The sequence below is a fragment of the Melospiza melodia genome, chromosome 27 (genome assembly GCF_035770615.1).
Source record: "Melospiza melodia melodia isolate bMelMel2 chromosome 27, bMelMel2.pri, whole genome shotgun sequence".
In the NCBI taxonomy this organism is placed as follows: Eukaryota; Metazoa; Chordata; class Aves; order Passeriformes; family Passerellidae; genus Melospiza; species Melospiza melodia.
The window spans coordinates 9,379,793-9,399,641 of record NC_086220.1 but is presented as its reverse complement, the minus strand read 5'-3'; the positions used below and the strand labels follow the sequence as shown (position 1 = coordinate 9,399,641).

The window sequence follows — 19,849 nt, the reverse complement described above, 5'->3', positions numbered from 1 at the left end:
GGGTGCACCTGAGGGCAGGTGCCTTGGGGAAGGGCTGAGCACCCCATGGCACCCCAGAGTCCCCTGGGGATGGGATGGGATGGGGTGGGATGGGATGGGATGGGATGGGATGGGATCCATGGGATGGGGTGGGATGGGATGGGGTGGGATGGGATGGGGTGGGATGGGGTGGGATGGGGTGGGATGGGGTGGGATGGGATGGGGTGGGATGGGATGGGGTGGGATGGGATGGGATGGGATGGGATGGGATGGGATGGGGTGGGATGGGATGGGGTGGGATGGGATGGGATGGGATGGGATGGGATGGGATGGGATGGGATGAGATGGGATGGGGTGGGATGGGATGGGATGGGATGGGATGGGATGGGGTGGGATGGGGTGGGATGGGGTGGGATGGGATGGGATGGGATGGGATGGGATGGGGTGGGATGGGATGGGGTGGGATGGGGTGGGATGGGATGGGATGGGATGGGATCCATGGGATGGGATCCATGGGATGGGGTGGGATGGGGTGGGATGGGATGGGATCCATGGGATGGGATGGGATCCATGGGATGGGATGAGATGGGATGGGATGGGATCCATGGGGTGGGATGGGATGGGATGGGATGGGGTGGGATGGGATGGGATGGGATGGGATGGGAGCAGCCCTGGCTGGCCAAACGCTTCATCCAGGCCCAGCAGATGCAGAGGGGCGGCTCTGGACGGGCCCAGTGTCCCCGGGATCGCAGCAGGATGCCAAGGTCACCGGGAAAAGCGCTCGGCGATCTCCATGGAAACATTCCACGTTTGGTTCTGGAGATCAAAGTGCTTTTCTTGTCCCTCTCTCCCGCGTGCCCGTGCCAAGCGCTGAGCCCCCGGCGTGCCGCGGTGTCCCCAGAGCAGGGGCTGAGGGGCCAGCAGGATCCCACCGCCCGCATCCCCCCGTCCCAGCATCCCGGCCCCAATTCCCCTCCCAGCATCCCAGTGCCCCCCAGCATCCCACCCCGACCCCCGCCCGCGGCCCCTCCCGCCTGATTGACAGCGCCCGCAGCCAATGGCCGAGCTCTGCCGCCGGGGGGGCGGGGGGCTCGCGGCTACAAGAGGGGCGGGAGCGGCGCGGGCAGAGCCGGCGGCTGGACCGGACCGCGGCCCCTCCGGTACCGGCACCGGCAGCGGCTCCGCGCCCGCCCAGCGCACCTGCCCGCCCGCAGCACAGGTAAGGGCATGCCGGGGCTGGGGCCGCACCCGCGGGGCCGGGACGCGGTTCAGCCGTCGGGGCAGGTGCCGGGAGATGCTCCCGGAGCCGCTTCCAGCTCTGGTGGTCCGGAGCTATCCCACGGTGCGGGTGGGGAGAGCATCCCCGAGCCCCCACCCAGCCCCGGGCCCCGTCCTGGATCCCTGGGTGCCATCCGGGGGTGCTGCTGCGGGCTGGGGGGGACACCTGTAGTGCCACCCATGGTGCCACCCCTCCGTCTGGTTTTGGGACGGGACAATTGTTCAACAATTGGTGCTTTGGGGTGAGCGTGTGGCTCCCTCCTGGGCGCTGTTCCCTGCCCTGGCATGGCTGGGTGCTGCTTGGAAAAGGGGTTTGAGGGCTGTGGAGCTCAGGATGCTGCTCTGGAGTCCCGGCACCCGTGGGAGGACTTGGATCACGGCAGGTCTGCCCAGGCAGAGTGCCCGGCATGGTTTATGGTAAATGGCAGCTAATAAGAGCCAGGCCACAGTGCCAGGGGGGTTTGTGGAGCCGAGCTGGGGAGACCTTGGGCTCTGTGGGTGTCTGGACACTCCCTGGGCTGCCAGGGCTGGTGGGCTCCATGCTGCTATGACAGACGGCGACAGATGCTGGTGGGATGATGGGGCAGGAAGGAGCTGCTGCCTGTGGGGTTTGCTGGGAGCAGGGCTGGCAACACGAGGAACCCCACATGCCCCATCCCGGGGTCCCCCCCGTGTGCCCCGAGCCAACACAGCAAATCCCAGGGGGGACACCGCGCTTGGTTGGGCTCCAGGTGAACTTCTCCTCAACTTCACGGCGAGAGCAGCCCCAGGAGCTCCCGGAGAGCCATCTGCTGCTCGGGCTGGGCGGCGCTGCCAGCCGGGGCTGCGTGGGAGCGGGCACGGCGCGTTTCGGAGCGGCTGCCCACACAGCCCGGGCCTGCCAGGGCTCCCCGCTGCTGCTGCACCCACGGGCCGGGCTGATTCCGAGGAAAAAGCCGTGGTGGGAGCCGTGTTGGGGCAGTTTTGGGTTCCTCTTCGGCCGCTTCAGTGTGCCTGGAGCTCTGGGCTTTGTGGTTTCCTAACCCTAACCCTAGGCAGTAAACAGTGCCTTAGGCTAAGGCTGGTTCCAAGGAAAAAGCCGTGGTGGAAGCCATGTTGTGAGCGTTTTGGGTTCCCCTTTTGCAGCTGGAGTGTGCATGGAGCTCTGGGATTTCTGGTTTTCAAAACCCTAACCCCTAGGTGTAACCCTAACCCCTAGGTGTAACCCTAACCCCAGGCAGTAAATGCAGCCTTGGACTAAGGCTGGATCCAAGGAAAAAGCCGTGGTGGAAGCCATATTTCGGCAGCTTTGTGTTCTCTTTGGGATGCCTTTTTTTAGCTGCAGGGTGCCTGGAGCTCTGGGCTTTGTGGTTTCAACATCCTAGCCCTAACCCTAGGCAGTAAATGCAGCCTTGGGCTAAGGCTGGATCCAAGGAAGAAGCTGTGGTGGAAGGCATGTTGTGGCAGTTTTGGGTTCTACTTGGGATGCCTTTGGCAGCTCTGGCTTTGTGGTTTTCAAAACCCTAACCCTAAGTGTAACCCTAACCCTAGGCAGTAAATGGAGCCTTACAGACCCCATCTTCCCCAAGATGGACAAGATCTTCCCCTTGGCATCTCTGTGCCCAGCTGGATGCTGCATGGCCTGTGGTGCCAGAGAGGCTTTTATGTGCCCTAATGGCAGATTCTTTGTTGTCCCATCCTTAGAAAAGGTCCCAGGTGTTCCTTGCCATGGCAGCAGGGCTGGAGCTAAATGAGGTCCTTTCCAACCCAAACCATTCCAGCATTCTGTGACCGTGCTCTGGCAAAGGCAATGGGAAGAGTTCTGAATTTCCAGTTGCTTTTTGAGTGTTTTCCTTCAGCCCAAAGTGAGCCCAGGGGCTGGGGTGATGCTGATGGCTGTCCCAAAGGCCAAAGCCACATTTCCATTGCCACAGCCGCTGTCCTCCATGGACACCCATCAGCCAGGTGGATCAGCTCCAGCAGGGGAGAAGGGGGATGCAGGATCATGCAGGGTGGATGAGGGCCTGGGAGGAGCATCCCTCTCCAGCCTGGCGTGGATTTTCCTTCCCAGGGGCAGCCATGGGCAAGCACAGCAGCAAGCTGGCCCCGGAGATGCTGGATGACCTGGTGAGGAGCACGGAGTTCAGCGAGCAGGAGCTGAAGCAGTGGTACAAGGGCTTCCTCAAGGACTGCCCCACCGGCATCCTCAACCTGGAGGAGTTCCAGCAGCTCTACATCAAGGTGGGCTCCAGCTTGGGGGGGTCTGAGTGCTGCCTGGGGGGCTCCAAATGAGAGTTCTCCCTCCTCATTTCCACCCCTCTTCTCCCCTTCCTGCAGTTTTTCCCCTATGGAGACGCCTCCAAGTTTGCCCAGCACGCGTTCCGCACCTTCGACAAGAACGGGGATGGCACCATCGACTTCAGGGAGTTCATCTGTGCCCTGTCTGTCACCTCCAGGGGCACCTTCGAGCAGAAACTCAACTGGGCCTTCGAGATGTACGACCTGGACGGGGACGGGAAGATCACACGCCTGGAGATGCTGGAGATCATTGAGGTACCAGTGCTTCCAACCAGCAGGGGTTGGTTGCTTTTCCCAGGATTTTCTCACATACTGGGGTCCCTTTTAGGGCCAAAGAATGAGTTTTCCTACCCAGAATTGTGACTGTGTTCACAAAGGTCTTAGGGCGAGGGAAGAGATGAGGATCTGACTCCATGTCTCAGAAGGCTGATTTGTTATTTTATGATATATATTATATTAAAACTATACTAAAAGAATAGAGGCAAGGATTTCATCAGAAGGCTAGAATAGAAATAGAAAAAGAATAGAAAAAGAATGGAATGAATAGCAAAGGCTTGTGAATAACAGCTGACTGTGATTGGCCATTAATTAGAAACAACCCCATGACACCAATCCCAGATGCACCTGTTGCATTCCACAGCAGCAGATAATCAATGTTTGCATTTTGTTCCTGAGGCCTCACAGCTTCTCAGGAGGAAAAACCCTAAGGAAAGGATTTTTCATAAAAGATGTCTGTGACACGTAGCCTTGCCTGAAAGGTGCTTGATGTGGATCTGGTAGAACAGTGTCCCAACAGAGCAGCAATCCCGTCCCCATCCCCTGCCTTGTCCTGGGGTCTCGTGTTCTTCCAACATTGCCTCTGATTCCCACTCTCCTCCTCCTCCAGGCCATTTACAAGATGGTGGGGACTGTGATCATGATGAGGATGAACCAGGACGGGCTGACACCCCAGCAGCGAGTGGACAAGATCTTCACAAAGATGGACAAGGACAAGGATGACCAGATCTCCCTGGAGGAGTTCAAGGAGGCCGCCAAGAGCGACCCCTCCATCGTCCTGCTCCTGCAGTGTGACATGCAGAAATAGAGGGAGCCCTGGCGCTCAGGGCTGGACTGGCTGCAGCCAAACTCTGCCCCTGTGATGGTTTCAATCCCTGTTTTCCCCCCCATATGGCCCCAGGCATGAGGCACCTTCCATCCCTGCTGCTGCCCCTGCTCCGGCTGCACCCTGGGCAGCTCCACACCCCTGAGGTCAGAGCCTGCTCTGGGCATTGCCAGCCCTGTCCCAGCCTGGGGATGGGTGCCCTGCAGCCCCTGGTGTGTCCTGGCTGAGCAGAGCCAGCTGTTCCCACATCCCTGCTGCTTTCTCCCTGCTTTCCCCCACTGCCCCATTCCCTGTTCCTAACTGAGCCCGGCTCTGTCCCATTTCTGCTGTTTTCTCCCCATTTCTTGGCTTGTGATGCCTCCAGGGAGGCTGAAAAGCCCCAAATCCTCTGCTCCTGGTCCTTCCTTCACTGGGAATTCCCTGGAGAGGGTCTGGCACCAGCTTTAGCTCTTCCACCTCTGTTTTTACACCGGGAACAGCCAGGCTTGGTCAGGACACTCCAGCAGAGAACAGAAGTGTCCAAAGCCAGCCCTGGATGTCCCATGCCAGCAGCCACCCTCCATGCCATCAGGTGGGTGATGTCCCCAGCTGCCCCGGGTGCTCTGTGGCGTTTCTGACCCTCCTGGGGACGGAGGTGAGGCAGGCTCAGGAGTGTGGCTGTGGAAGGCAGGTCCTGGTGCTGCTCCTGGCTGTGTGGCCCTGCTGACCGGGGGCTGTGGGCAGGTGTGGGTGGGTCCTGCTCCTGCTGACCCTCCTGGAAAGGCTCTGAGGCCACAAGAAACAAACCTGTCTCCTTCCTCCCCCCTTTCCCAGCCTGCTGCACCCGGCCCTCCTGCCCCAGGTTGGTGTTTAGTCTGCACATTGTGGTGTTGGTGGCTGTGGTGTCTGTTAGGAGGTGGTGAAGTCCTTACTTATTTTTTTAATGGACAAATAAACTGTCCCCTGTGGTGTTTATGTCCCCTTTGGGTGGTTCATTGGGGGACAGTGAGGTGACAGCACTGCACTGCTGAGAATGTTGTAGGGGTCTCACCTGAGCCTGTGACACCCCAGGGGCTGGAGAAACCCTTGGGGACAGCACAGGTTCCTTGAAGGTTGAAACCCTTCAGTTGTGCAGGCAGCTCTGGGGGAAGAGAATGTCACTTTTGGGGTGGGGAGCCCCAGACCCCAAACCTCTCTGGAAATGGCTCTCATGTGGGAATGTGGCTGTGCCCTTCCCTCAGGGCTGCTGGCTTTGTCTCATCTCTCAGCAGCTGGGACCTGCTCTCTCTGTGCATCTCTGTCCTTCTTTCCTCCACCCCCATCTTCCCAGCACAGATTTTCCTCTGGCCTCTCCCTCGGCAGCCTGCACAGACAGTGACTGTTGCTAAGGAGCTCTCACCAAATTTCAATCCTTCTCTGCAATCAATGTGGCAGGGCTGGCTCCCATCTCACCTGCACCCTGCAACTCCCCAGCCCTTGCTGTGTCCAGCACAGGGATGGGAGGGTGCCAAAAGCACGGCAGGGATTTATTTATTTTTAGGAGAGCTGCTGATGGCAGAGCTCTGCGCTTGTGCTTTCCAGGAGCACGTGTGAGGCTGCAGCTCAGCAGTGCTGGGGAAGAGGGAACAGGGCAGCTTCTCCCAGCCTGCAGGGGCTGGGGACGTGCCAGGGCTGCTGCCTCAAAGGGCAGCAACTCAAAAGCTCCAGAGAGAGCTCCAGGAATAACCTGGTGACCCCGGGACCCTCCAAGCTCCTCATTCCACCCCGAGGGGAGCTCAGGTGTTCCCCAGCAGAGAGCTGCAAAAAAAAACCCCGGGGAAAGGAAATCTGTGAGGCTGAAATTGTGAACCCCCAAAGGGTTTGGGATGGCTGGAGCCAGCCCTGCTCACCACACACAGCTGGCTCTGCTCTCCTCACCGGGACCTCGGTGTTGGGTTGGTCTCGTGGGCCACATGGGGTTGTTCTCTGTAGGGAGGGTTTTTCTTCAGCTGGAGCACAGGGATTTGGGTAAATCCCTGTGCTGTGACCTCTGCCCAGGTGACATCTCCACCCCTTGCCCCTTCCTGGCTCTTTGGGTTTTGGTCTCTGGGTTGCACCCCCTGCTCCCCAAGGGCTTCTGGCGTTCTGCTGGTTGTGGTGGGATTTTTAGAATTGTGCAGCTCCGTGGCTGCTCCCACCGGCACCCCTGAGAGAGGAGAGCCTTAATTAACACCGGCACTGATTGCATGAAGCAGAGAATGGCGCAGCTCACCCTGGCACGGAGCAGGGTCCCATGACCACCACAGGTCATGGAGCAGGGTCCCACCACCACAGGTCACCGTGGCACGGAGCGGGGTCCCACCACTCCTCTGTGCCCTCCTGGCTGCTCCATCCTCCCCGAGTGTCCTCCCTGCGCTCCCAAGGATGTCCCAACCCCACACCCGCCCTTGGGGACAGCAGGACCAGCAGGGAACCGGGCACCGAGCGGCGTCCCCAGCGCTGCCCCACCGTGTCCTGCTGGTGCCACCTTTGTCCCCATCCCCTTCCCCTCGCTCCCGGCCGTTCCGTGCCCCGGAGCGGGGCTCCCCCCCCACTTCCCCGGTATCACCGGGCGGAGCGAGCGGCGCTCGGTGCCGAAGAGGTTAACGCGTGTCCCGGTGCACGGGGAGCCCGGAGCTTCATGGGATGCCATATAAAGCGCGTTCCGCCGCGCCGGCCCCGGCTCCGGGAGCTGCCGGGACGCGCACGGAGCGGAGCCGCCGGTGCCGCCGGAGCCATGGAGCCCCCGGGCCCCGCCGGGGCGCCGGGCCGGCCCTGGGATGACGCCAAGGCTTTCTACGACAACCTGGCCCCCAAGAAGAAACCCAAATCGGTGAGAGCCCCCGCACAGCGCTCCCTGCCCGCCCCATGCCCTGCCGGTGTCTCCTCCAGGTGTCCCGGCTCCTGCGGGTCCTCATCTTCCCTGGATCCCCCCGTGGAACCCCCTCGGGTGGCTGTGGGTGCCCCATCTCCTCCAGGGTCCCTCCCGGTGCCCCATCTCCTCCAGGATCTCTGGGGTCCCTCCCAGTGCCCCTCCCAGTGCCCCTCCGTTTCCCCTACGAGTTTTGGGGTCCCCTTGAGTCTCTCCACATTCCCCATCTCCTCCAGGATCCCTCCCGGTGCCCAATCTCCTCCAGGATCTCTGGGGTCCCTCCCGGTGCCCCGTTTCCCCCACGAGTTTTGGGGTCCCCCCCTTGAGTCTCTCCGTGTCCCCCATCTCCTCCAGGATCTCTGGGGTCCTTCCTGGTGCCCCATCTCCTCCAGGATCCCTCCCGGTTCCTCATTTTTCCCCCATGAGTTTTGGGGTCCCCCTGAGTGTCTCCACGTTCCCCATCTCCCCCGGGCTCTGTGGGGTCCCCACGGTGTCTCTGGTGTTTCTCTGACCCCCTGTGTCCCTCCAGCTCCCTGGGGATGCCCCTGCTCTCCTCTCTGCAGGTGCTCCCACTCCTCCCTGGCATCCCTTGCTTTCTGGGGTCCCTCTGGGTCCCCGCAGGTCCCTGTGCCTCTCCTGGGCCAGGCTGTCCTTGCAGGGTGGCCCGGTGCCCCATGAGCCGCCTGTGCCAAGGCGGGAGGCGCTGCCAGGGACGGGAGGGTGGCACTGACAGAGCCGGGGACAGCCAGGGGGTGGCACAGGGGTGGCACAGGGCTGTCGTGCCCCTGGCTGCCCCCGGAGATCAGAGGGACAGCCTGTGTTGTCTAACGAGGGCTGAGCCTGGTTTAACCACGGCAGTGCCTGGAAGTGCGGCCGTGTCCCGGAATGGCAGCGGGGTGATGGGGCTGGGGGCTGTGCCCGCCTGTCCCTGCAGCCTGTGAGCCCCCCCAGACACAGCCCTCGGGGCCCTGGCACCCCCAAAACTGAGGTGTGGCAGAGGTGCTGGCCTTGGTGACAGCTGGCGCCTTCTATGCTGGCACCTTCTGTGGCACCCTCCTTGCTGGCACCTTGCGTGGCAAAGCTCTGGGTGTGAGCTCCCCACGAGGGGACACCTCCAAACCTTCACTTGGGGCACCCCTTGTGCCTTCCCCTTCCCTCACCCCTGTTCCTGGCCCCTGTGCCAGCTCACCTTGCTGCTGCCTGTGCCCTCCCGGAGCAGGGGCACAGCCTGGCATGGTGGCAGGATGCAGCTCCTTGTCTTTCATGCCACGCTTTGCCCATGGATGCCAGCCCAGGCTCCTCCTCTTCCTCTCCTCGCAGCCAGCTTGCTGACCAGGGGAAACTGAGGCACGGAGGGGCAGCCATGTGCTTTGCAAACCGAGATCTGGGTGCTCAAATCCTGCAGCTGGGCTGTGCCCTATGGGCTGGGGGTGATGCCAGGCTCTGTGCCAGCCTTTCCTGGGTGCTCTGTGGCTGTGGGCAGCCAGCTCAGCTGTGCCCTGTGGGGCTGGGGGTGATGCCAGGCTCTGTGCCAGCCTCTCCTGGGTGCCCTGTGGCTGTGGGCAGCCAGCTCAGCTGTGCCACCATGCCCTGGGGGTGATGCCAGGCTCTGTGCCCCTCTCCTCTGGGCGATGGGCACAGCTCAGCTGCCCCTCCCACAGCCGCCAGCCCCTGATGGATGGCTGCAGGGCGCTTCCCTGCAGTATAAATAATGTTCTTGGAAATCTCCAAACCAGCCTGAACTTTAATCTGATCCCCGAGCGGGGGGCTGGCGGTGCCCGGGGTGCCTTCAGGAAATGGGGTTTGGTGTCGCTGGTCTGTCTGTCTGTCTGTCTGTCTGTCCGTCCCCCTGGCCCCACAGGAGCAGCAGAGAGCAGTGAGGTGGCAGGAGAAAAAGGTGATTTTGGGGAGCCATTGCTGGCTGGGCAATGGGTGCATGGCAAGGGGCGTTCCTGCTCTGCAGCGGTCGCAGCTCCTGCCAGGGAGGTCAGCAATGAGACCTGTCACCCTTCAGCAATGCTGGAAATGTCCCCAGCCTCTCTGGTGGCAGTGGGAGCTGGTGTTCTGCTGGCTCCCTTCCTCTGGGCACCCTTTGGGACCCATCCCTCTCGCCCTTGTGTGGTTTTTGGGATGCTGGAGCGGGGATAATGCTTGACCGTGGAGCAAACCCTTCCTCTTCCCTTTCCATGACCAAAAATCCTGTGAATATTGAATTAATCACGAGGATTTGGTGTTCTGCGGCATCCAGGGAAGTGCCCAGAATTCCTGCAGGATTTTAGGATGGAGTTGGGTGCAGCCAAAAGGATCCAGGGGTGCAGAATGGGGTCCCCAATGTGGCTCCTCCAGATGTGGCAGTGGAGCTGCTGGGTTTGGGTGGCACTGTGGGCACCTCTGGCTCTCATGGGTGGGATAGCACAGCCCCTCTGCACATCCTGGGAGCCTCTGGGATTTCCAAATGTGTGCCTCTAATCCTTGGGGGGCTGCTGGGGATTTAGTGATTAGAGCAGCGATTTAAAGGCTGCCAGCTGTTGGATCTGCAGGCAGAAAATTGGGCTCTTCCCAGTCGCTCCTGAAATACACCTTCACCCCAAAACTGGGGGGGTTCAGGCTGGGCTTTGCACTCAGTGGAGCTGGAGCCTGCTGGAAAGGTGTTTTTGCACTCCTCAGGTGGGGTTTGGGCCTTGTGGAGCTCCTGGAGCTGTGCCAGTGGCTGATGTTCCTCTGGCACATCCCTGGTTGTCCCTCCTGTTTGGCTGACCCTAAGGACGGACCCAGGGTTGGGATGGGGCCTTCCTCACACCCTGTTCACGCTTAAACCCATCATTAATTCATTGCTCAAGGTTCAGGAGGGGCTGGATCTGACCTTCCCATGGGGGAGGAAGAGGAGCTCACCACGAATCCCCAAATTCAGTTGGATTCCTCTGAGCAGAGCCTGGGCTGGTGCTGGGTGAGCTTTCAGTGACCTTGGCTGGCCTTGGATGATGCTTTGAGGGGAAAACAGAGTTTGTGATTCAGCCCAAAGCCTGCAGGGCAGAGGAGGAGGCTGTGGTGGGATGGGGGCTGTGGGACCAAGCCCACCCCCTCCCATGCACGCATTTCCTCTTGCAAAAGAATATTTGCCTTGAAACATCTCAATTTCTGGGGGAAAAGCGGGGTTGGGTGGGCTGTTAGCAGCACTCAGAGGGAGGATTTGAGGTGCTGTGGTTCCTGAGGCTTTTTAAAGCTCATTTTGGAGCGCTGCAGTGACCATCTGCAGCACTAATGGGGACGGAGAGGCATCCAAGCAACCTCGAGGAGGGAACGCTTCCAAACGAAATCCACTTCAAAGAAATGTCAAAATGCAGATTCCCTCCTCGCAGCGCAGAATCGCCTCGTTTTCCCAAATGTCAGCATTTCCCAGGGAGCAGCAGGGCTGGGAGCTGCCTTAGCACACCCGGGTGAGACTTTTCCTGCCCCGGGTGCTGCACAAGGTGCAAATCTTCCTTGGCAGGATCCCGTTCCCAGAGCTGCCTGCCCTCTGGGGCTCCAGCTGCCCACGCCTGGAGCTCGGGGTTATTTTTATTGCTGTGCTTATTGCCTCTTCAATGAACCTCCCCGAGGGCTGGTGCCTTTCAGGGGTGGGGAAGGGACCTTGGGCAGCCAGGGCTGTTGTGCAAGGTGTGTGTGTTGAGGAGAGAGGGAGATGGAAATTCCCTCTGCGCACCCCAAGCTTGGGTTGTGGCCCCAAATATCCTCCTCACCCCTCAGAACACACCTCAGTGCTGTTATATCTGGGCTGCTGACCTGTTTTCTGTCCTGGGAATCTGAATCAGGCTGACCCCTGTCCAGGATCAGGGAACAAACACACCTGGAAGATTTCCTGCCCACCCAGCGCCGCAGGGACTCTGGAGCAGCAGGACTCCAGCTAATGGCCGGATGTCCCAAGACCTTTCAGAGTTATTAATATTTTCAGCTAATAAATGGCCCGTGACGCCAGGGTTATTAATTAATGAGCTGAAGTGCCAAGGCTTGGCCTGTGACCAGTTAATAGCTGACACTCCTTGGGGACCTGGCTGTGGTTCAGTGCTGGTGTCATGGGTCAGGTCCTGTCTGTCCTGGGGGGGTTGTTCCCCTGCTTTCCTAAAAGAGCCACTTCCAAAAGGGACCTGATGGCCTGAAAATGCTGTGGGAGAGGGATCCCTGTGCCCACACTGATCTTCTCAGCCCCAGCTAATCTGGGTCTCATCCTAATGCCTGCTGTTTAATCGCTTTGCTGGGGATTTGGGGGATTTTGGGAGTGGATGCAGCCTCTGGAGAGGTGCCTGGGATGGATCTGGTGCTGGGAATCTCCTGGAGGCTCCCACTGACTCATCCCTGGGTGGGGCTGGGGGCAGAGCCAGCCCAGTGTGGATGGGGCACCCTGGCCCTGGCAAAGTTCAGCCCCGGGCAGGGTGGGAGCTTGAACTTTGGAGCACCTGGAGGGAGGAGACACCCTCCACCCTGAGCAAACGGCGTTGCCAGAGGATTACTCACGGCACAGAGGATCCTGGAAGGCACCCAGGAGCAGGGGTGAGGTGTTCCTGCAGTGTTCACTGCCAGGATTTCTCAGAGAGCCCCCCCCAAGCCCTGTCCTGCTCGCTGGACATCCCTATAGGGGACAGGACTCTCTGTGCCACTGTCCCTCTGTAGGATTTGCTGTCCTGGCAGCCAGGATTGCTCACTGTAATTAGTAATTAACTTATTTTTGTGCTTGCGAGTGAGTGATGGGGATTAACAGGGGACAGAGGGAGGATGGGTGAGGGTCAAGATGAGCTTGGCTTTCCCTCTGTCCCCTCTGTCCCCGCTGAGTCCCTCTGGAGGCGCCTCCTTGGCTTCAGCTGGAGGAGGTTTTGGATTTGACTTTTGGATGGAGCCCTCAAACATCAATAATAATGACTCATAAATCCTTGCCTGCACCACCTGTTTGTCGTGTTCCCACCCACAATGGCTGTATCAAGTGTTTGGAGGAGCTGAGCTGGCGCGGGCTGTTTGTCACATCTGGACGGCGTCACGGGATGCGGATCTGGCTCAGCGCGCCCCGCTCCTGCCTGGGGGGTGGGAAAAGCCACGAAAATTCCATCTGCACGGCCCCTCAGCAGCTCCTCCTGGGCTCTGCACGGGGGCTGGGAGCCTGCATGCAGCGGGAGGGCTCGGCAGGGGGATCTGAGGCGTCCCAGATGTGTGGGGATGCAGCGTCAGGGCTTTGTGACCGTGCTCAGAGGGGTCTGAGGATGAGGGAAGAGATGAGGATCTGACTCCGTGTTTCAGAAGGCTGATTTATTATTTCATTATATATATTATATTAAAACCATACTAAAATAATAGAAGAAAGGATTTCATCAGAAGCCTGGCTAAGAATAGAATAGGAAAGAATGATAACAAAGGCTTGTGGCTCGGACTCTGTCTGAGCCATCTCATTGTGACTGGCCATGAATTAGAAACATCCACCATGGGCCAATCACAGATCCACCTGTTGCATTCCACAGCAACAGATAACCATTGTTTACATTTTGTTCCTGAGGCCTCTCAGCTTCTCAGGAGGAAAAATCCATAGGAAAGGATTTTTCATAAAAGACGTCTGCGACATCTGTTGAAGCTCTGGGATGCAGCCGCTCTGTCATTCTCCAAATCATTTCAGAGGTGTCACGCACCTCGTGGCCTTTCATGCTGGGAGATCCACCTGGGGGCTGCCTCCCTGATTTGTCCCTCCCTGATTTGTCCCTGTGCCCACAGCCCAAACCTGAGAACGCCATCACCATCGCCGTGTCCTCGCGGGCGCTGTTCCGCATGGAGGAGGAGCAGAAGATCTACACGGAGCAGGGCGTGGAGGCCTATGTGAAATACCAGCTGGACCACGAGAACGAGCCCTTCCTCCCCGGGGCTGCCTTCCCCTTCGTCAAGGTGAGCAGCCACAGCTCCCCAGAAATTCTGGGGAAGGGGCAGAGCTCATGTGGGGCCAAGATGGACTCGAGCCATGGAGCAAACACAGGGCAAACAAACCTCCCAGCAAGTGATGTGCTGTTTCCAGGGCTGGATTTTCCATCCTGAGCCCAAGAATTGAACAAATCATCTCCTTGGATCACATTTAAAGCTTCCCTTTAGGGAATTGTCTTTTTTTTTTTTTTTTTTTGGTAATTATGATTATTATTGCAATTTATTTATTCTTGTAAATTGGCTGAGTTTAGCCTTGCTCCCGAGTCGGCCAATTTCTAATTTTGACGTGTTGAAATGAGGCGTTTCAAACTTGAAAATTATTTTCTAACTCCTGTAGCAGTGCAGTTTTGGGTGCTGGAGCCTGTTCCCAATAAATAGATTAATCAGCTCAGTGGGACAAGACTTGTTTGTGATTGCTTGAAAAACACTTGTCTGTAACTTGGAGCTAATTCATCCTCGTTTAATAACTGCAAACCTTTTATGTTTAAAAACAGAGGAGTGGCTAGGTGGAAATTTCCCCCCTCCCTTAAAATGAATCTATTTTTTCCCAGCTGATGTCAGCTTGGCTCGGGGTGTAGTTGAGGTGGGGATTTTGGTCACCAGGAGCGTTCTGTTGATGGAAAGGGACGAGCACCACATCTGGGGCTGGCCAGATGTGTGAATTTGGTGACCAGGAGTGTTTTGTTGACGGAAAGGGGTGAGCACCACACCTGGGGCTGGCCAGATTTGTGGATTTGGTGACCAGGAGTGTTTTGCTGGGTGGGAAGGGGGTCAGGGCCGTGCCTGGGGGGCCTGGCTGACACCCAGCCCCTCTCCCCGTGGTGCTGCAGGCTCTGGAGGCAGTGAATGCTCAGCTCCGTGAGCTCTACCCCGACAGCGAGGAGCTCTTCGACATCGTCCTCATGACCAACAACCACGCCCAGGTTGGGGTTCGCTTGATCAACAGCATCAACCACTACGGTGAGATGGGGACACAGCTGGCCTTGGTGGCTTTTGGGTGGTGGCATTGCTGGGCACCAAGAAAAGGAGATGTTTTCTCCTAGTTTTTATATTTTTCCTGGATTTTCTGGGTGTTGGCTGGTGGGGAGGAGCTCTGGGTGCTGGCCCTGCTGTTGGGCAGCAGAACCAAAATTAACTTCCAGCACCAAGGCTGGGTTTGGGGGGCAGCCAGGCTCACCCCGGGGTCCCTCTTGCCCCCAGATCTGTTCATCGAGAGGTTCTGCATGACGGGAGGGAACAGCCCCATCTGTTACCTCAAGGCCTATCACACCAACCTCTACCTCTCCTCTGATGCAGAGAAAGTGAGTGGGGCCATTGAAGAGGGTGAGTCTGGGGTCCAGCTCAGGGGAAGGGTAGTGGGGGGAGCCTGGAGCCCTCAGGGGGTTGATCCGTGGAAGGATAACTCCAATTTCCATGTCCCTAATCCAACATTAACCTCGCCCCACATCGCTGATGCTCCAAAGAGCCTCCAGTTTCCATAGAAATGAGCCTTTCCTTCAGCTCTCCCGAGGCAAAGGCGGTGTTTTTCCTCCTTAATTCTTGTATGCAAAGGGTGATTTGTCATCTGGGGGGTTTGTTCTTGCTGTGGAAGCTCTCGGGGCCAAGCTGCAGGTGCTCCCGCTCGCGTCTCCTCGCGGCGCTTTGCTCCCGGCCCGTTGTGTTTTGCTCTGCTCCTGGTGGCTGAGCCACGAGGACGGATCCTTGGATAACTGCCACCTCCTGCCTCACCCTCAGGGATTGCTGCAGCCACCATCTTCAGCCCCAGCAGGGACCTGGAGGTGTCGGAGAAGCAGCTGAGGGTGGCGTTCGACGGGGACGCCGTGCTCTTCTCGGATGAGTCGGAGCAGATCGTGAAGGCTCACGGCCTGGACATGTTCTTTGAGCATGAAAAGGCCCACGAGAACAAACCCCTGGCACAGGTACAGCTGGGCTGAGGGCTGGAAAAGGCTCTGGGAGAGAGGCAGCCCTCATGGGATGCTCCAGACTCTGGGATCAAGCCACAGTGGAGTGGGAGGCTGTGACTGTGTTCACAGGGGTCTGAGGATAAGATGAGGATCTGACTCCATGTTTCAGAAGGCTTGATTTATTATTTTATGATATATATTATGTTAAAACTATACTGAAAGAATAGAAGAAAGGATTTCATCAGAAAGCTGGCTAAGAATAGAATAGGAAAGAATGATAACAAAGGCTTGTGGCTGAGGCTCTCTGTCCAAGCCAGCTGAGATTGGCCATTAATTAGAAACAACCCCATGAGACCAATCCCAGATGCACCTGTTGCATTCCACAGCAGCAGATAACCATTGTTTACATTTTGTTCCTGGAGCCTCTCAGCTTCTCAGGAGGAAAAATCCTAAGGAAAGGGTTTTTCATAAGAGATGTCTGCGACACTGGGTGGTGGCGCAGGGGATGGTTCGGGGTCGGCTCACAGAGTGATGACAGGAACCTGCTGACTGAAAAGCTGACCAAAGATTCCTCGCTCCTTCAGGGCCCCCTGAAGGGCTTCCTGGAGGCGCTGGGCAAGCTGCAGAAGAAGTTCTACTCCAAGGGGCTGAGGCTGGAGTGCCCCATCCGCACGTACCTGGTGACGGCGCGCAGCGCGGCCAGCTCGGGCGCCCGCGCCCTAAAGACTCTGCGCAGCTGGGGCCTGGAGACGGACGAGGCTCTGTTCCTGGCGGGGGCTCCCAAGGGCCCTCTGCTCAGGAAGATCAGGCCCCACATCTTCTTCGACGACCAGATGTTCCACGTGGAGGGGGCGCAGGAGATGGGCGCCGTGGCCGCCCACGTCCCCTACGGCGTGGCGCAGAAGCACAGGCGGCCGGCGCAGGACAAGCAGCACACCCCGAACAGCAAATAGTGGGGTTGGGCTGGGGGGATCCCCCAAAAGCCCAGCAAGGACCTCATCCCGCGAGCCAGGCTCCCTGCTCGTGCAGGGAATGTTTGTTATGGGAGTGGGGGCTCATTTTCCCCGGGTTAGGGGCAGGGGAGAGGAGGGAAATGTTCCTGGTGCCTCTGTTTGCTGCTGCTGCTGCTCCTCCTCGCGGGGCTGGGGGCTCCTCTGTGCCAGGAGGTGTTTTCCCACTTTATCTGTGCACTCTGCACTTGCTTCGGGCAAAATCCCCTCGAGGATGGGTCTGCCTTGTGTGGAATCTTTGTGCCAGGCAGGTTTAACCTATTTATTTTAACCTATTTATTTAAAACCCCTAGTGACTCCCAAAGCCTTCTGGCTTTCCCCAGCAAATGTTTAGGCTGAGCTGGAAAACTGGGAGCACTCAGAAGCCTTCCAAGCAGCTTTGAAACAAAATTTTATCCCTTTGAACTGGAATTAAACCATGGTATTGTTCCTTCACAGCCCCAGCTGCTGCTCCCCAACCAGACACAATACTCAGTGTCTGTCCTTTCACCAAGATTTTGCCAGCTTAAATTTGGAAAAATAGAAACAAATACTTAACATACTAAAAAAAAAAAAAAATATCCTGTTTCCTGCTTGGAGCTTTGGGCTGGTGTATTGCTGGCCCAGGTTTTTATATTTGGGTTTCACACTTGCATGATTTAGCACTTAAAACTAATAATCTCAGTGAGCATCCAATGCCCAGCTTGTGCAAGGGCTGCAGACACATGCCCAGGGCTTGAATTAAGTTAAAAGCAGGCCTTGATATATTAGGGACATCATTTGAAGTCCATTTAGGTAAATCTGCACAGAATTTCAGCCTGGGGATTTCAATTAAAGGATTTTTTCCCTCCCTTTCCAGGCTGAGCCCATATGAGTTGATAATCTTTTTCTCCTCAGCTTCTTAAAACCTCTGGTGTTTCCTAAAATAGACACCTCTGTTAGCGATGCTGTGAGAGAACCAAATCTCTGATTAAAAAAACAGGATGGGAAATCAATGGGAGAGAAAGTGGTATGAAAATCACACTGACATTTCTGCTCAAAGCCCTGTTGTCCCAAAGGAGGAAAGGAAAGATTTTTTTTTTTCCCTCGTGGGTTTTTCTTTTCCTCTATTTTTTTTGGGTTTTTTTTTTTTGCACGACATCCCATGGCTGAGCAGGAAGGGTGCTGAATATTATCAGCCGGTTTTCTACAAATGTCACGGGCTGAAATTTTCCAAGCTATGTGTCTGGCTCTTTCCAAGGAAGTTTCAGCGCAGACAGTGAGGCTGGAGCTGGAGTTATCACCCTTTTGAGGAATATGTAAATAACCAAGCTGGTGATGCCTTCAGTGGCTCGGGAGATTTTTCTCATTGCACTAAATCCTGCTCTAGCAGTGAAAAGCAAATTGCACTTTTTTCCCCCCCCCCACACACAAAAAAAAAATCCTTTGGCAGGCTGTTAGCTGTCACATCTGGGCGACAAACACCTCGGAGGAAGGTCTGAAATCCAAACAAACAAACAAACGAAAAATCTTGGGAGAAAGGAGTTTCTGAGTGTCACATCCGCCAGCACTCAGGTTTATGGAGAGGTCTTGTCTTTTTTAATGTGGTTTTGGGATCTGAGCTGGATCCTGGAGCCCTTTCTGGCCGCTGGGAGGGGGAGCCCAGCCAGTAAACATTTCCAAGGTGTTTCCTGAAGATGGTGGAAGCCCAGCCAAGCCCAGCTGGTGCAGGGGAGAGGATGTTGCAGGGGGAATGGGATGGCCAGCCAGCCCTGGGGAGCAGGGCAGGGTGCCAGAGGGGCTGGGGACAGGGGGATGTGTCTGTGGGACGGTCCAGAGGTGCTGCTGCTGCTGGAGATGGATGCCCAGGGAAGCATTGGGTTGTGGTTTTGGGGTAGGACCCTGGATTTTAGTAGATTCCTGGGTACAGGTTTTAGCGACCCTGCTTTGGGTCCTGCTGCTGCCAGGGCAGTTTGGGGGCTCTTTGGGAGATGTGGGGCTCAGGAAATGCTCCCCAGGTGAGCCAGACCTCCCCAAATCCTCCTTGAGGTGCACAAGAAGCTGGGTACAGGTTTTAGTGCCCCTGCTTTGGGTTCTTGTGCTGACAGGGCAGTTTGGGGGCTCTGTGGGAGATGTGGGGCTCAGAAATGGATCCCAGGTGAGCCAGACCTCCCCACATCCCCCCAAGCAGGGAGGATTTTCCATTCCCACCACGGCTGCCCCTTTTGCTTTTATCCACGTGGCTTCCTCTGGTTTTGTTTTTTATTTTTTCCTCCTCCATCACTACAACTGGAAGACAAGGACTTGCTGTTTGTGCACTTCCCTGGGGCTGGGGAGTGTCCCTGGGGTCACCCCCTTCTCCCACAGGGTTCTGCCTCTCCTGCTGTCCTGGCTGACAACTGGACTTTTCCTGCTGTGTGTTGTTGCTGTGGATTTCACTTCATTGTGCCACCCCTCCGGTGGTTTTTTGCCATGTAAATGGGATCCCTCGGGGTGTTTTTCCATAATAAACCGTGTTGGTCCCAGCCCTGCTCCCACAATGAGTGTTTGGCTCCCTGCTTGGGACCTCCCAGGTTTTTTTATGGTGATGGGGCAGAAGGAAAAAGGGGGTTTAAGGGAATTCAGAAAATGTGATTCAAGCTGCTGCTTTGGGGCTGGAGAGCTGTGGGATTCCAGGGGTGGGATGTGATCCAAACACCTCCCTGTGCTTCGTGAGCAGCCTTTGTGGGGCACCTGGGCTCGTGATGGATCAAAATACAGCTTGGCAGGAGGCTTTTGTCAGCTTGATCTTCTCCCAGCCAACAGGTGGGAGGCAGCACAGGCTCAGCAGAGGAGATTTGTGAGATTTAATGGCTGCTGAAGCCCCAGCTCCATCCACTGCAGCTCCTCCCTGCCAGTCAGGGGAACAGATGGACTGAGGGGAAGCAGCAAATTCTCCATCCATCACCAAATATAGCCAAGGAATGTCCTGGGGCAGCATCCCTGCTCTGGGTGTTCATTTAAGGGATGGATGGATGGATGGATGGATGGATGGATGGATGGATGGATGGCCCTCAGCGTGTTCCTGCCTCCCCCAAACCCATCCCCAACCCTGCTGTGCTCTTCCACCAGATGCTTGGAGGAAAAAAAAAAAAGAAAAATAAAATAAATAAAAAAAAAGAGAAATAAATCAAATTCCAGCACAGATGATGCACCAGGGAAAGCCAGGTGAGTCCATGCAGCCCTGGAAGGTTGGGATGCCCACAGCAAAGCCAAAAACTGCAAGGACAACCCCAAGGCCTTGGTTGTGAGACGCTGAGGGACAGGGTCAGCTTTGTGCAGGTGGATTTGGGATTTGCTGCAAGGACAACCCCAAGCCCTTGGTTCTGAGACATGAGGGACAGGGGGAGCTTTGTGCAGGTGGATTTGGGATTTGCTGCAAGCCTGAGGTTTTGATTCTGCTGCCTGTCTTCCAAGCTTTTCCCTTGATCAGGCATGGCAGGGCTTTGCAGTGCTTTGAAATGAAGCCCGTGGAGGAGGA

At 57.1% G+C, this 19,849-nt stretch overlaps 2 protein-coding genes across 2 annotated transcripts; both read left to right on the top strand.

Annotated features, from left to right (window-relative positions):
* Positions 1–1,103: 1,103 nt before the first annotated feature.
* HPCAL4 (hippocalcin like 4) lies at positions 1,104–5,590 on the top strand. The gene is made up of 4 exons (XM_063177439.1): positions 1,104–1,198; positions 3,308–3,477; positions 3,574–3,789; positions 4,421–5,590. Exons 2-4 carry the CDS (start codon positions 3,316–3,318, stop codon positions 4,616–4,618), a joined length of 576 nt encoding a protein of 191 aa, XP_063033509.1. The 5' UTR covers positions 1,104–1,198; positions 3,308–3,315; the 3' UTR covers positions 4,619–5,590.
* Positions 5,591–7,365: 1,775 nt separating this feature from the next.
* On the top strand, positions 7,366–18,869 carry NT5C1A (5'-nucleotidase, cytosolic IA). Its single transcript, XM_063177330.1, has 6 exons — positions 7,366–7,466; positions 13,257–13,424; positions 14,288–14,417; positions 14,658–14,780; positions 15,192–15,376; positions 15,946–18,869. Exons 1-6 carry the CDS (start codon positions 7,371–7,373, stop codon positions 16,312–16,314), a joined length of 1,071 nt encoding a protein of 356 aa, XP_063033400.1. The 5' UTR covers positions 7,366–7,370; the 3' UTR covers positions 16,315–18,869.
* Positions 18,870–19,849: the final 980 nt, after the last annotated feature.